The sequence below is a fragment of the Hemitrygon akajei genome, chromosome 28 (assembly GCF_048418815.1).
Source record: "Hemitrygon akajei chromosome 28, sHemAka1.3, whole genome shotgun sequence".
Taxonomy (NCBI): domain Eukaryota; kingdom Metazoa; phylum Chordata; class Chondrichthyes; order Myliobatiformes; family Dasyatidae; genus Hemitrygon; species Hemitrygon akajei.
Window position 1 is genome coordinate 5,170,939 of NC_133151.1, and position 16,274 is coordinate 5,187,212.

At 39.4% G+C, this 16,274-nt stretch overlaps 2 protein-coding genes across 9 annotated transcripts in view; one reads left to right on the top strand and one right to left on the bottom strand.

Annotated features, from left to right (window-relative positions):
* Window positions 1-11,693, top strand: part of LOC140717628 (leucine-rich repeat transmembrane protein FLRT1-like) — a 237,121-nt gene extending 225,428 nt beyond the window's left edge. For all 4 annotated transcript variants that reach the window (XM_073031217.1, XM_073031220.1, XM_073031219.1 and 1 more), the window contains one exon: window positions 1,783-11,693. In XM_073031217.1, the coding sequence (XP_072887318.1) occupies window positions 1,836-3,755 (1,920 nt within the window). In that variant the 5' untranslated portion in view covers window positions 1,783-1,835 and the 3' untranslated portion in view covers window positions 3,756-11,693. The remainder of the gene's footprint in view (window positions 1-1,782) is intronic.
* Window positions 1-16,274, bottom strand: part of LOC140717629 (ADP-ribose glycohydrolase MACROD1-like) — a 221,700-nt gene that overhangs the window by 149,086 nt on the left and 56,340 nt on the right. The gene's annotated exons all lie outside the window — the stretch shown is intronic.

A 16,274-nucleotide genomic window follows, 5' to 3' on the forward strand; every position in this document is an offset into this window, starting at 1 on the left:
ATGGGATACCTGGATAATTTACACTTCTGGCATTTCACACAACATTCCATGAACCAAGTTACAAGTCTGTAACTAATTACAAGATTGTGATGAAACTTTATAAATAATTCTTCCACGTCGTTCCTCCAGACTCCAAACTCCTTCCAAACTACAAGCAGACCAAAACAACGAAGAAACAGTATCTTCCTTCTCACCCAATAATAAGTGACAGAAACAGATGTTTATAATTCACCCCACTTGTGACCTTGTCCATGAAAATCAATCGGGTCAAATCCATGCACAGACAGCTTTGAATTAGTGTCAAAAATACTTGTGAAACTACAGAAACAGTTCAAGCATGTTGTAAATGTTAATAACACGACTAAAAACAATTCCATTTGGAATCAATATAATCATTTTTAACATCTAATCTGAAAATTAATATATTTTGTGACCAAAACCCCCAATTTTCATGAATTTATATCTATTGTAGTCGAAGTACAGGTGTGAACTGAGAAGGGAATCTTTGCTAATTGACTAAGCAAGTGTTTAACTCCAAAGTGAACTCAGTGTGAATACAACTTCATGAAAGGATCAGGCTCCCAGAAATAACACTTCCTGAGGAAAAAATGTGTTCTCGTTTCAGAAAACATAGCTTAACGTAGTAGAACAGCAAGAACTGCTCTTAATTAGAAATCCTTGATTTTGATCAAATCTTTGATTTATATTTAACCTTAAGGAATTTTGTTATTACCTGGTAAAATTAGTTCGGTGGTTATTCTTATCGCCACATTAATTTTCGGATGTAAATGCTAGGAATGTAAAGTTTTAATTTAAGTTAAGTCAATTTTATGGCATTTTTATACCACCGCGCAAATTTCTGGAGAATAACAGGCTTTTTCCCAGGGCTGAAATGGTTGCCAGAAGAGGACACAGGTTTAAGGTGCTGGGGAGTAGGTACAGAGGAGATGTCAGGGTAAGTTTTTTACTCAGAGAGTGGTGAGTGTATGGAATGGGCTGCCGGTAATGGTGGTGGAGGCAGATACGATAGTGTCTTTTAAGAGACTTTTCGATAGGTACATGGAGCTTAGAAAAATAGAGGGCTATGGGTAAGCCTAGTAATTTCTAAGGTAGGGACATGTTTGGTACAACTTTGTGGGCCTGTATTGTGCTGTAGGTTTTCTATGTTTCTAACAACTCTGTCTTGGCTTTGCATGATCATATACTGCTCACTCTAATCCACTATCCAAGCAAATCTGACAACAGATCAAACGATTAGAAAAAATAATGTTTCTAATGGTGGGTAGATAAGCCCTTGTATGTCTTCAAGTTTATTGACATAAGGAAAGCGCACTTTAGCAGTGAGCTTCACTAAGGGCAGCTTCTACCCTGCTGTTAAAAGACAACTGAATCCCTGGTAGGGTCCTTGACCTCGCAGTTAACCTCATTATGATCTTGCGCCTCATTGCCTACCTGCACTGCACTTCCTTTGTCGACGTTGCACTTTATTCTGCATTCTTGTTTTACCTGAATGCACTGTGTAATGATCTGATCTGTATGAAGAGTAAAGCAATGCAAGTTTTTCACAGTATATGTGACAATAATAAACCAATTCTAATTACGACATTTTTCATTAGTGTAGACAGCCAATTCAGAAGACGAGGGATTTGCAACTTACCAGTTATGAAAAATGAAATTACAGAACTGTCATCTTGTTTGGGGAATTGTGCATGAGGAAGAAAGGGTGAGAAGAATTATTGTTCGTTAACTAACATGTATTTTCTAATTTCTCCTACCCTGCAGATTATAAGCGGACAGAAATATAAATTACCAACCTCCGAATGTCGCTTTGAACAATGGATTTCAAAAATTGTTTGTTGTTCTGCGCTACCATCCCAACACTACTGATGCCAAGTGTTTTATCCGCTTGTCCTTCGATGTGTCGGTGTGACAATGGATTTGTTTACTGCAATGATCGGGGATTGACATCCATTCCTGCCAAAATACCAGAAGACTCCACAACACTTTTCCTGCAAAATAACCAGATTAACAATGCCGGGATCCCAAACAAACTGAAGTATCTATTGAACATAAAAGTGATTTATCTTTATGAAAATTCTTTGGACGAGTTTCCAATAAACCTTCCCAGATCACTCAGAGAGCTGCACCTTCAAGACAACAACATTAGGGCCATTACCCATGACGCACTGGCAAGGATTCCTCTCCTGGAAAAGTTACATCTGGATGATAACTCAGTGTCCACAGTTAGTATTGAGGAAGACGCTTTTGCTGACAGTAAGCACCTTAAACTGCTCTTCCTATCGAGGAATCACCTGAGCAGCATCCCGACTGGTCTTCCGAAAACACTGGAGGAATTGAGATTGGATGACAACCGAATTGCAACCATTCCACAATATGCTTTCAAAGGTTTAGTCAACTTGAGGCGTTTGGTATTGGATGGTAACCTTTTAGCTAATCAAAGAATTGCAGATGAAACTTTCAGCAGGCTGCAAAATCTGACTGAACTTTCACTGATCAGAAACTCCCTGAGTTTTCCGCCAACAAATCTTCCCAGTTCAAATTTACAAAAGCTGTATCTTCAGGATAACCTCATTAGCTATGTTCCACCCAATGCTTTTTCAAAAATGAGGCAGATGCAGAGACTGGACATATCGAACAACAATCTAACGAGTTTGCCCAAAGGAGTCTTCGACGACTTGGTCAACTTGAGTCAGCTGCTGTTACGCAACAACCCTTGGTACTGCGGCTGCAAGATGGCGTGGCTGAGAGACTGGTTGCGAACAACAGCGTTTCACGTTAACGTGAGGGGGTTGATGTGCCAAGGTCCCGAAAAAGTTCGAGGAATGGCGGTCAAAGACATCAAAACAGAAATGAATGAATGTTTACGTGGTGGCAATCCAGCTCCAAAGACGACCCCAATCATACATACGGTAACTGCCACTCAAGGATTACATTTCACATATAAACCAAGGCAGCCAAACTTGAAGCCACCAGATTTGACTGTAGACCATCCTTTGTCCAGAGGGTCGGGAACAAAACCAATAATCATCAATGTAATGCCTTTAACAGCTGACAGCATTCGCATAACATGGAGGACAATGTTGCCGGTCAGTTCCTTCAGGCTTAGTTGGCTGAGACTCGACCATAACCCGTCAGTCGGGTCCATCACTGAAACCTTGGTACAAGGAGACCAGACTGAATATCTTCTCACAGCCCTTGAGCCCAAGTCGACCTACATCATCTGCATGGTTACGATGGAGGCCAGCAATTTCTATGTAAGAGATGAGACTCCGGTCTGTGCTAAAGCTGAGACTGCTGATCTGTATAGCCCGACCACAACGTTAAACCGGGAGCAAGAGGAATCGGACCAAGTAGTCCTACCCCTGGCTGGTATTATTGGAGGTGCAGCAGCTTTAGTATTCATTGTTGTTGTCCTTGCAGCATTCTGCTGTTACGTCAACAACAACCGGAATGTTTTCTCACAGGATCAACCATACAACAGAGGCTGTAGGAAAAAGGACGACTACGCAGAGGCAGGGACAAAAAAAGACAATTCCATTTTAGAAATCCGAGGGAGTGGGTTTCAGATGATACCACTCAACAACCAACAACGACCGAAGGAGGAGTATGTGATCCACACCATATTTCCATCCAATGGGACAAGTATTTACAAGAACAGTCATAGAACAGCACTTGGCAGTAACCGAGGTTACAGAGACGGTGGGATACCAGATGCTGAATACTCTTACACGTGATTGCAGAGATGCTTTACGGCATTTTTCATCTCCAATGCACTGCAAACAAAAGATACTTACAAAAAAAAATCATAAAAACCATTAGGGACAAAACACAAAGTCCAGCAGAAAATGCCTGGCACAATATTTTGTACATTTGTCATATAATTTATATTTAATATGCTTAAAAGATTAAAAAAGCTGGATATTTAGAAAGAAAACACAGCTTCCTAATTGTATTCAAGCCATTCTTTCTTTTGCATTTTGGTTAGAAGTGGGATAAAGAATGAACAGCCTACTCTGGAATCATAAGGCATTTTAAAGACTCAGAAATGTTTTAGTATCAAACAAGTAAACAATGTAGAAATTCTTTTAGCAATGCATTCTTTTCCCACCATGTTGAAGATTTACTGCATATGGTTCAGCAAAACATACATGCATACATACATATATATATATATATATATAGATATATATAAAAATTCTGTTTCTCTGTGCAGGATTTAAATTTCCCCATACTTCCAGTGGTATCATCTGTTGATGTTTTGTTTCCCTCTGTTCTGCAATGGTGTTTTAAAAGAGAAAATTAGTTTAAAGATATTTAGTTCTTTATGGTGTTGCTTGTGGTGTTGTTTTAGGACATTATCATAATTGGGAAAACAGAGTATCATTGTTACTTCTGAAGACAGTTTTGCTAAAACATTTTTAAAAAAAATTAAGTTAGATATTTGTGTACCTAGACCATGAATTACATGTCCTTAAATGAGAAGCCAAATGGACATAATATGGTTAGCTGACCTGTCATGGCATTTGATTCTCTCAACTTAACTCTGAGAACTATTGCTGGAAAAGCTGCAACTGAAACAAATTTAGACACAATAGAAAATTTTGCAATTTATTTGAATAATTTACGAGCCTTAGATCTGTTCTGTAGTTACATTTATTTCCATAATACAAAGTGTAGAATAACTGACGTCACAGTGAATTTGGTTTTGACAAACTATCTGTGTTAAGTGAAATGCCCTGCCTTTTTTTTTATAAAAGCTCCCTAATTTTAAGGAAAACAATATGATTTCTGAAATGACTCGTAAACTAAATGTTCAAAGGGTTAATAACTTTCTTCATAAAAGAAATTAGTCCGAATGTTGTGAAAAGAACACATTTAAACTGAAACACGCCCAAGGCTTGGTGTGAAATATGTTTCAGTGATAAAAAGTGATGCTTCTGATGGAAATATGTTTCAATATACCAGAGCTGCTCAAGTGTATTATCTACTGCTAACCTAAGCATTGGAGGCTCATCTTCCTCATTTTTGTCTCCTCTATGGTGATGCATTTTTATGTTCTGTTCTTTCGGGAAATGTATACATCTTTACTGAAAGCAACTTCTGTTTCAAACAGTGTTCATTTTATTCCTGTTTATTAGTGACAAGATTTCCTGAACATTTGAGTTGATAGCCTCAAACTTTTCTACCTAGCAGATACAGTAATACCCTGGATTGATGATTAACAGAAATAATAATGAAGATTATATAAAAGTTTGCCAGTGAATAATTTTTAAACATGATTAGCAAGTCACAACTGACTTTTTAAAGAAATTCTCTTTAAACTGTAAAATGCTCTAATATTTTTATGACCTTAAGTATTGTTATCAAGATCATATTTCCACATTAATGATGATGTGATATTGAATACTAAAAGATCTGGAAAGAGAGTGGATGTGGAGAGGATGTTTCGTATAGCGCGGGAGTGTAGGATCAGAGGACACAGCCTCAGAATACAAAGACGTCCCTTTAGAACAGAGATGAAGAGGAATTTGTTCAGCAGTGAATCTGTGCAATTTATTGACACAGATGGCTGTGGAGGCCAAGTCATTGGGTATTTTCAAACAGAGGTTGAGAGGTTCTTCATTAGTAAGGATGTTAAAAGATTACAGGGAGAAGGCAGGAGAATGGGATTGAGAAAGATGATGGAATGATGGAGCAAACTCAATGGGCCAAATGGCCTAATTTTGCTCCTTATGGTCATTGTAGTTACAGCATCCCATCTTTGACAGTCATTTCACAGTTCTAATTTGTATCTAACCATAAAATACTGATTTATTTTAAATTAGAGAATTTTAATGAGAATATTCACTACATTGTCTGCTCGCATCTTTCCCCACTCCAACCTCCCACCAAACCCAACACTTTTAAATTACTTTCAGAAATGGCATTTTAAAAAAAGATTGACAAAATATAATAGAAAGATTTTTACACTAGTAGGATATAGATTTTCATTCCAGATAGGCTGAACATTCTGCACTTTAACTACTTAAGTATACACCTGATAGCTTCAGATCATCTTGGCTGTCGCACCAGTCAGACCAGATGAAAGCAGAACCACTCAAATAACCTGCTTACCGCAGCAATGTTGGCATTTATACTTTACGCCTCAGAAGAGTCAGAATTATAATAGATCCTCAAATTAAAATGTTTGTTAAAAATACTTCACTTAAATCAAACGTTATACAAAGCATTTGTCTCAACCACTCAGAATGTAATTAAAATGCAGTGCATAGTCCGTGCAGGCAGTAGAGTGCATAAAACAAAATATTGATTCTAATCCACTGCGCCATTATTCGGGAAAGATGTACATTTACAGCTTTAAAGTGAGAGCACACCTCATTGCAGTGCGATACATTTTCAAAATGAGAAAAACGAGCCACCAGCAATCTTTGCAGCATCATTCTAAAAAAACAGGAGAACTGCCAATACTTCCAGCAGACTGATTTACAAACTGTTCTGAGCAGGCAACCGTGAATAATTATCCACTTCCATGTTACATGTAGAACTGAACATTCAGCATTCTCAACCTTGTCAATTCAGCAAAGCTGACCCTGACAACAATATATACTCCGTGGCCACTTTATTATGTACCGCCTGTACCTAATAAAGTGGCCACGGAGTGTACGTTCATGGCCATCCGCTTCAAGGTTCGAGATGCTCCACTGTTCGAGATAACCACACACCACTGTTGTAGCGGGGTGGTTATTTGAGTTACAGTCGCCTTCCTGCCAGCTTGAACCGGTCTGGCCATTCTCCTCAGACCCCTCTCATTAACGAGGCATTTTCACCCTCAGAACTGCCACTCACTGGATGTCTTTTTGTTTTTCGCACCCTTCTCTGTACTCTAGAGACTGTTGTGCTGAAGAATCCGAGGAGATCAGCAGTTTCTGAGGTACTCAAACCACCCCATCTGGCGCCAAAAGTCATTCCAAATCAAAGTCACTTCAGTCACATTCTGCTGTTTGGTCTGAACAACAACTGGACCTCACGACCATGCCCGCATCCTTTTATGCATTGTGTCTCTGCCACATGTTTGGCTGGTTAGAGTAAGTGTACGGGTGTACCTAATAAAGTGGCCACTGAGTGTATCTGGAAAATACCAAACTACGGGCTAATAAAAGAAAAGGTGGTTTTAGAGCAAGTACTGTAAGAAGAAACTATTATAATAAGTCACCAATCTTGACTCATACGTTTACCTCATAGGTTTTCAAGTTTAATGCCATCAAGAGAAATGGTCCACCGTCAGTTTAATATATCAAAAATATATTTTACATGCTCCAGCAAATTACCAGGTTGGCCTTCTTAGAGAAAAGTAAATAATAAGGGACTTCTGTCTGTAAAATTTACTTAAAGGTATCTCTACCGTGGGGTTGCAAACAAAGACCAAGAGAAGTAGCGAAGGACACCATGGCCCAGTTACACAGGTAGAGGGGCCTCCCATCTGGAAAAAAGTGAAAAGAGGTGAAGGGTTTTTTTAATTTTTATTTCTTTGTTTGGGAGACCCTTTAAAAGTCCATGTCTCAATGCAGTGCAAAACATGACTAATTTATACACCTGTTAAAATTTATTACTTTGAAATGTATTTGTCTTGGGTTTCTCTGATAGACTCTTTGGTTCAAAAAGGTACGGATATTTATTTCCCAACATGCCATGCAGCTAGGAAGGCAGCTGCTTAATTCTCTAGTTCGCTTCTCTAACCTTTCTTCCTACATCCAAACAATAATGTCTGCACTGTTAGATTATCCATTCAGTTACCGTTCAGGCAGGGTAACATAAACAGGATCAAGAATTCAGCCAATGCCCGATTACACGCACCAGCACAGCAGTGTGGAACATTAATCTCATGACTCAACACTTGTACAAGTTGAAGTAAGAAAAGTACTCCTTGACCCAAAATACTTAAAATTCAATTTTGCCCCTGACTTAAATGATCTGAAGTAAAACAAAAAGTCATCACCCTAATGTCATACAAATTGGTGTCCTCAAACAGAACTTCATCTGGAAGTCTATACAGGGCAGCACGACGCTTTACAGTACCGGCGACCCGTGTTCAATTCCCACTGCTGCCTGTAAGCAGTTTGTACGCTCTCGCATGCTGGTGCTCCGGTTTTCTTCCACAGTCCAAAGATACATCACTTGGTAGGTTAATTAGTCATTGTAAATTATCCCAATTTACAATGAACAAGGGTTAAATTGGGGGGTTGTTGGGCGGCACAGATCAAAGGACTAGAAGGGCCTATTCTGCACTGTATCTCCATAAAGAGATAAGTAATTAATAAAACTGCAGAAGGGATTAATGTCCTATCAGAATCAACTTTTCAGGAGTAATACAGATTTTTCACATACTCAGATTTACGATTAACTGAAATCAAAATGAAAAAACAAGCCCCTAAAATATGTTTCCTTCACTCATCCTTTCCTGATTATTAAGCTTCTCTTCCTAAATATCTCAGTCTCTCGAGTTCTGTATCCTCCTTCAAAATGTTCCATAAGAGCTATTTGACTAAACTATTTGTCACATGCTCTATCCTTGGTTGTTTGATAAGACATTGGGACATTTTACAATGTTAGTGCAGTTATTGTTGTTGAAATGCAAGTTATTGTGTTGAAAAAAATCACCATCAACTCTCTGCTGGTCTTTTGATACCATACTGCTCTGCACCGAAAAAGAACCCTTACCCACTTATCTCATAATTCCTTGAAAGGGTAGATAACATAGTACTGTGTTTTTCTTCAACAGGCCAATCTTTTACTGTCTGACCACCATCATGGGCATTACATGTGTACTCTGAAATAGAAAAGCATTACCCATCAGAAAGCTAAATTATGGATGTTTTCCCATAACCTTCTAATCTCATCATTGAAAATGTAAAATCTCCTGTGTTCAGGGAATAATTGCCACAGCTAAATGCACCACCTACCTACTCAGACATATCACCATCATTTTAGTTCAGTGCCTAACAACCTGCTAATTTGCTTTATATAAAATTCACTTCACATGAACCCAACCTTGAAATGTCACAAAATCAATATTTAATTCATAAGTAACAATCTTTACAAATTCTAAATAATTACCTTTATTGTCTTTCCTCATTTCCAACAACATGAACAATTGTGTGCATGGTGAAATAATAATGGCAAAGATAATCATGATCAAAATATTCCTGGAAAAAATTATATTACGTGACTCAGCTGGTATTCCCCATTGCACGAATTGTCCTTTTATAGCATTTGGCACTAGCATTTCACAGAAAAAGATCTTCACTCTTTCCACGCAGCAATTAACTTTGAAACAAATTACTAAATTAATAACTCTTTTGAAATCCCTATCCATGCACTAAAAAGTACCAAGGAGAATTTGAAACACAAGAAAATCGGAAGATGTTGGAAATCCAAAGCAACACACACAAAATGCTGGAGGAACTCAGCAGGTCAGGCAGCATCTATGGAAAAGAGTGGACAGTCGGTGTTTCTGGCCGAGACCCTTCATCACAACTGAAAAGAAAAGGGAGAAGTCAGAATAGGAAGGTGGGGGGAGGTGGAAGTACAAGGTAGTAGGTGATAGGTGAAAGCAGGAGAGGGGGAGGGGTGGTAAAGAGCTGGGAAGTTGATTAGTGAATGAGATAAAGAGCTGGAGAAAAGTGAATCCGATAGGAGAGGACATAAGACCATAGAAGAAAGGAAAGGGGGAGGAGCACCAGAGGGACGTGATGGATAGGTGAGGAGATAAGGTGAGAGAAGGAAACAGGACTGGGGGACGGTGAAGGAGAAGGAGGGCAATTACTGGAATTTTGAGAAATCAATGTTCATGCCATCAGGTTGGAGGCTATCCAGACAGAATCTGGGCTAGTCACCTTCCATGCTCACTACAGAAAGTCTTAATTTCTTTGCAGACTATGTGTTCATCTCTGGGTTGTAGCTAAGACACCAAACTTTTATTTTAAGACTCCTATTTAATTTTTCCATGTACTTCTGTGACCAATCATGTTGAAGTTATCAACTATGAGTGCAACACATGGTGATATAGTGACTGAGTAATTGGACTAATAATCCTGATATGGCCAAACCCCTGCCCCCTCTCCGCCCTCTCTCCTACGGGCTATTCAAAAATTTGCAAATTGAAAAAAAAAGACTACACCAGAAATTTGAATCGGTTACCATTTTGGAAAACCCAAGGTGTTCATTATGGACGGCAACAGTTTTTAGGCTTTTAGTCAACTGCGGTGTCACCTCACTATGGTTGAGTCTTAATTGCTCGCCGGCCTAGGAAAGGGAGAGGACAAATTGGGATGAGCTATAAATATTTACCTTGCCAGCAATGACTATGTTCACAGAATTTAAACATTATGTACATGTTTTTTTAAAAAAATTTCACTTAGTGTTAACAAAGCAAATCTCAGAACTAAATCCTTGCTTTCACTGCTGATTTTCTATTCTCCTCCTCGCCGTCTGGGTCTCAGTCAATGTAAGGAAGCATGCCTTTGAGAAACAATGCTTTACTACATTTCATTTCTCACTTTCAGCAGAATAATGGCTCCTGATAATTTGCTGCTTTTATATAAGCAACATTGTCACCAGAATGCCATTGAAAGGATAATTATAAATTAGCAAAACCTTGTCTTGGCCAATGAAACTTGCTATTTTATCAGTACACTGTGCTACTTCAAATCAAAATTCTTTTCAGGTCCATGCCATGCATCATTCAGAATCAATTGCTCATGCAAGTGCTCCTTGCGCAAATGTTTCCTTAACTTCAACAGAATTACCATTCTCTACTTCAGGCAAATTCCTGACGATGAAATCGCTTAAAACCTTAAAACAAAAATCCCTACTTTTAGAGCATACATGGTTCAGGTGTTTACGAAATGTTCTTTCTGTCACCGTCACAAGAGACGAGTTTGATGTTAGTAGCAGGAAAATCCAGTGAGAATATAAAATGGTGATCACTGTTGGGAGACGCAGCTGACTGCAGAAACAGTTTGGCCTCGGCTGACTTACCTACTTATTCTGGTCAAAACACTGGCAAAGAAATGCTCCAAAATTATTCCTAAAATTAGTTAAGTGTGGGCTAAGCCACGAGTTATGAATAAACAAGGTGAATTATTGCCTGCATCCAGTACACTGGTCAAATCTACATACTCAGCTTAAAGATCAAACAATGAACACATGGAAAATCAGTTCAAAAGGACGTGGAGGTAAATACTGGAACTGCAGAAATATTGCCTTACTGAGAGCAGCTAACTCTCAGAAGGTGAATTAATATTCTTAGCTCTGGCATCTGCTGTACAGTGTGAATAATTATGTCCTAATCAAGACAATAAATCATAAGGAGCGGGTTAATTAGTTAAACTCAATCATCGTTATATAGAAAATGGTCACTCCTTTTTCATTCTCTGAATGTCGTATTGTTTAGGGTTGGCTTGCTGTGTTTTTGATGAGAATTGCTACAGGAGAAAAAAAGGATTTTCAAAAGACGAAACCAAAGTGCATTGTGAAGCCCTTTGGCCTCTTTTTGTAGGTGCCTTGAAATTTCAATGTTAATGTGTGTTCAAGCTGAAACATGCTGACCTTTTACTTGTACATACAAATGTGAAAATTTCCTTGTTCTCTTAAAAATAAAATTTTTGAAAATACAGATGGTGTTTATCAGTGGTAACTTAGCTTTGTCAGTTATATTTTTTCCCCATATCACAATACCTTGTTTTGGCAGGAATATCAGAGCGCTGCCATCAAATTTTGTAGACAATCAGAGTAAAATTAGGTATCTTCCACTTACATTAAAAAGTTGTTAAATCAATGTAGGTTTGTGGTCATGTTTGCTCCTGTTCTGCAAGAAATCTTTGCGCGTTATCACCTAACTCCCCAAAAAAGCCACATTCAGTTCCTGTCAGTCAATCACTGACCTGTCTCCAACCTTACTTTCCTCTCCAACATCATTAAACTTTGGGTGCTTTCCAAATCTCACTCCTCCTACTTCACGTTTAAATTCTCCCACTTTCTAACCTGTCTGTTCGGCTGGTGGTGAAGTGGCATCCGCACCGGACCTTGGGGCGAGTAGACCCGGTTTGAATCCAGCCGGCTCCTTCCATCCTTGCTGGGTTGAGCGTCGAGCTAGCAACTCGGCCTCATAAAACAGACAAACGCTAAAGAAACTGCAAGGTTGCCACCTGATGTGCCAAACAAGTGCGGGGAGGAACTTCACCTTTTTAAGTACTTTCTAACCTGGGTACAGAATACATTTATTTTCTCTGTGAATATAGTGCACATTATTCTTATTCTGCAGATTTTGGAAACCTTGAGCAACAAAATGCTGGAGGAACTCAATGGGTCAAGCAGCATCTGTGTAGAGGAAATAAACAATCAACATTTTGGGCTGAGACCCTTCTTCAGGACTGGAAAGGAAGGGGGCAAGAGCCAGAATAAGAAGGTGAGAGGACGGGAAGGAGTACAAACTGGTAGGTGATAGGTGAAACCAGTTCAAGTGAGTGGGTAGGGGAGAGGGGAATGAAGTTAGAAGTTGGAAGGTATAGGTGAAAGCAGTAAAGGGCTGAAGAAGGAGGAATCTGATCGGAGAGAAGGGAAGGAGGAGGGGCACCAGAGGGAAGCTATGGGCAGGTGAGAAGACAAGGATTAAGTAGGAAACAAGAATGGGGAATGGAAAAAGTGATAAGGAGGAAGGGGGAAGAAATTACTGGAAGTCAGAGAAATCGATGTTCATGCCGTCAGGTTGGAGGCTACCCAAATGGAATACGAGGTATTGACCCTCCAACCTGAGATTGGCCTCATCATGGCACAAATCAGAATGGGTATAGGAAATCAAATTGAAATGGCTGGCCACTAGCATATCCCACCTTTTCTGGTGGATGGAGTGAAGGTGCTCGATGAAGTAGTCCCCAACTACAGAGGGGGCCACACCAGGAGCTCTGGATTCAGTGGATGACCCTGACAGATTTGCAGGTGAAGTGTTACCTCCCTTGCAGGGATAGGTGACTAGAGGGAGATCAGTGGGAAGGGACGAGTAGACAAGGGAGTGAAGTAGACATCAATCCCTATGAAAAGCAGAGAGTAATGATGATTGGGAAAATATGCTAGCATCTCATTGTTGAAGATATCCTTTTCTAATCAATCTGTAGCCTTTGACACATCTGACAATGCTTCTCTCTGTTCTTTTCATATCGATCCAGCTGTAACCAAAAAGTGTGCCATCTAAGACATCGTGGGCCCAGGAGCCTGTTCCTGCGCTGTACTGCTCCATGTTCTAAATTTTGCCCAGTCAACATCTGTGCTCTGTCCCATTAAAATTCATCCAAAAACACATCTTCATACTCCATATAATGTCAAGTTCTGCCTGACCTACACCTCTCCAAATACCTCCATGGTACCGTGCGATGGGTGGCACGGTAGTACGGTGGTTAGCATAATGCTTTACAGTGCCAGCGACCCGGGTTCCATTCCCGCTGCTGCCTTTCAGGGTGGGGGGGGGAGATCGCTGGGTGGCGCGGCTCGAAGGGCCGAAAGTGTCTATTTTGCAAATAACACAAATACTAGAAACACGAAATAAAAGAGGAAATGTTCAGCAGGTCAGGCAGTGTTAGTGGGAAGGCAACAAATTTCACCGACCTGGAAAATCAACTACTTTCTACAGCTATCATTCACTCGTCACCCCAAAAAGTTCTTGCCTTTATAATTCAGTTCCTTCCATAAGCTTGCCACCATCCAGCCCCTCCAACCACTCCTCTCTAGCCTTTAACGTCCCTCCAATTTCCAAGAAATTAATTTTGCCGAGGTGCATGATCACTTCTCCTGTAGCTATCCGTGCCATGAACTTCCCAAGCCTCTTATGTTCAATAAAAATTTTATCTTTGATCAAATTATCTCAATAATTTCTCCCATGGTTCTTAACATCTTTTTCCATGGTTTTTGTTTCAAGTTTTGTCTAGAAAAACCTTGTTATGTTTTTCCATGTTAAAGCTGACATAATAATTCAAGTTTTGATTGCATTTTTGAAGGCACCAGAATCCCTGATGCTGGCTGATACAGTCACTGATCCCCCAGCATTTGCTCCTTGGTCAGTAGAATGTGTTGTTTGTTGCTCCTTATCGGTATTTCATGTTTTCCCACTGGAAGTGTCTGTCTCAACCAGGGAGAACATTCAGATCACCCAGACATCTGAGTCTCCAGCAAATGTCTGTGTCGAAGCAGTCACAAGAAACACAGTATAACTTCGATAAGTAATTGCTAATTTATTTATTATGCTCACGTGCTCTGAGGACAGTGGTCTCAGCCCGAAACATCAGCTACTAACTCCCCTCTATAGATGTTGCCCGAACTGCTGAGTCCCTCCAACATGTCGTGCGCACCTCTGGGTGGGTGAAAAGAATTGCTTGCATGCCAACCACACAGACTATTCCATACATAAATGCACTGAGGTTGTACAGAAGGAGAACAGAATAAATTCTATCAGTTACAGATAAAGTGCAGTACCAGTAGATAAATGCAAAGACCACAATGAGGTAGATTGAGGGATCAAGAGTTCATTCCTTCAACTTTTGAAAGGAGATGTCAAAGTTCAAAGTAAATTTATTATCAGAGTACATATATGTCACCATATGCAACCCTGAGATTCATTTCCCTGCGGGCGTACTCAGCAAATCTATAGAATAGTAACTATAACAGGATCAATGAAAGATCAACTGGAGCGCAGAAGGCAACAATTTGTGCAAATGCAAACATAAATAAAAGTAATAAATAACAAGAACATGAGATAGAGTCCTTGAAGTGAGATCATTGGTTGTGGGAGCATCTCAATGAGTGTAGTTATCCCCTTTTATTCAAGAGCCTGATGGTGAGGGGTAGTAACTGTTCTTGAACCTGTTCTTCAACCTCTTCCTCAACTGTTCTGTACTTTACCCAACTCGATATGAGCGCGCATACACACACACATTTCTGCAAAAGACACTAGACATTCATAACGAGCCAGAGCCAATTCACTCAACAGAGGCACATATAAACCAATTTCATTGCTCCACATATGGGTCAGGTGATAATCAGCTAACTCAGATGAAGGTTTGAAACAGGGATTTTACTGATTATCTTAATCAGTCGAACCTTTATCCACAAAGTCACTGAAATAGCATTTTCCGGTGAAAACTCCTGCCTTTCATTTTCATCCACAATAAGCACCAGAACCCGGATTAAAACCAAAGAATTAGACAGAGTTTCAAAGATCTGCCAAGGAAGTTAATCTCTGCCAGGGCTCAAGCTAAGTCAGAGCAGGGTACATTTCTAAGTGCAGTTGATAGCAAGAGAACCACACAATGCTTTTGGCTTGCAGTATGAAAGTGCATTAGAAGGCTTGGCAATATTTCAGAACTGAACAGATCAGTAAGTTAAATTATGACAGAGGGCTACATCCCTGTTAATCCCACAACTCCCAAGTAATATAACATAACCTTCAACTAAACTGTTTAAAATTCCTTCATAAATCTAAAATAATTATGTCATAGACAACTTTAAAAGACCATTTACAACTACACCATTCTTGGCCTATCCACTTAGCACAAAAATTATTAAAAGCGCAGTATAGCAAATACTGCAGCAGCTAAAAGAAGATTATCATTGTGATATGATTCTTTTTAATACTAATGGCTTATTACTGGAGAAGAGTTGGTCGGGTGGGATGGAGGGGAAACTATGTCTTTATGGAAAAAGAAGCAAGAGTGGCCAACATTCTGTTCTGACATGGAAGGTAATTCGTGTCAGGTAATTTATCTTTGATGATATATCTGGAGAATTAATTCAGGACTAATAGAATATTGTGTGCAGTTCTACTCATCATTAGAAAAGAACGTGATTGCACTGGAGAGGATGCACAGGATGTAGCCTGAGATAAAATGTTCCAGTTATGAGGAGAGACTAAACAAGCGAGGCATTGTTCATCTTGAAGCAGAAATAGCCAAAGGGAGATTGAGAGAAGGACACAGAATTCTTTGAGGCACAGACACAGGAGATAGTAGGAAACTTTTTCCCATTCTGTTATCTACAAATAGGGGAATAGGGGGTTTGAGGTAAAGAATAACAAGATTAGAGGGTAAAAAGGAAGAAATATTTTTCACAACAAAGGAATGCATCACCGACAACTAAACTGCTTGAAATTCCTTCATAAGTCTAAAATAATTATGTCATAGACAACTTTAAAAGACCATTTACAATGA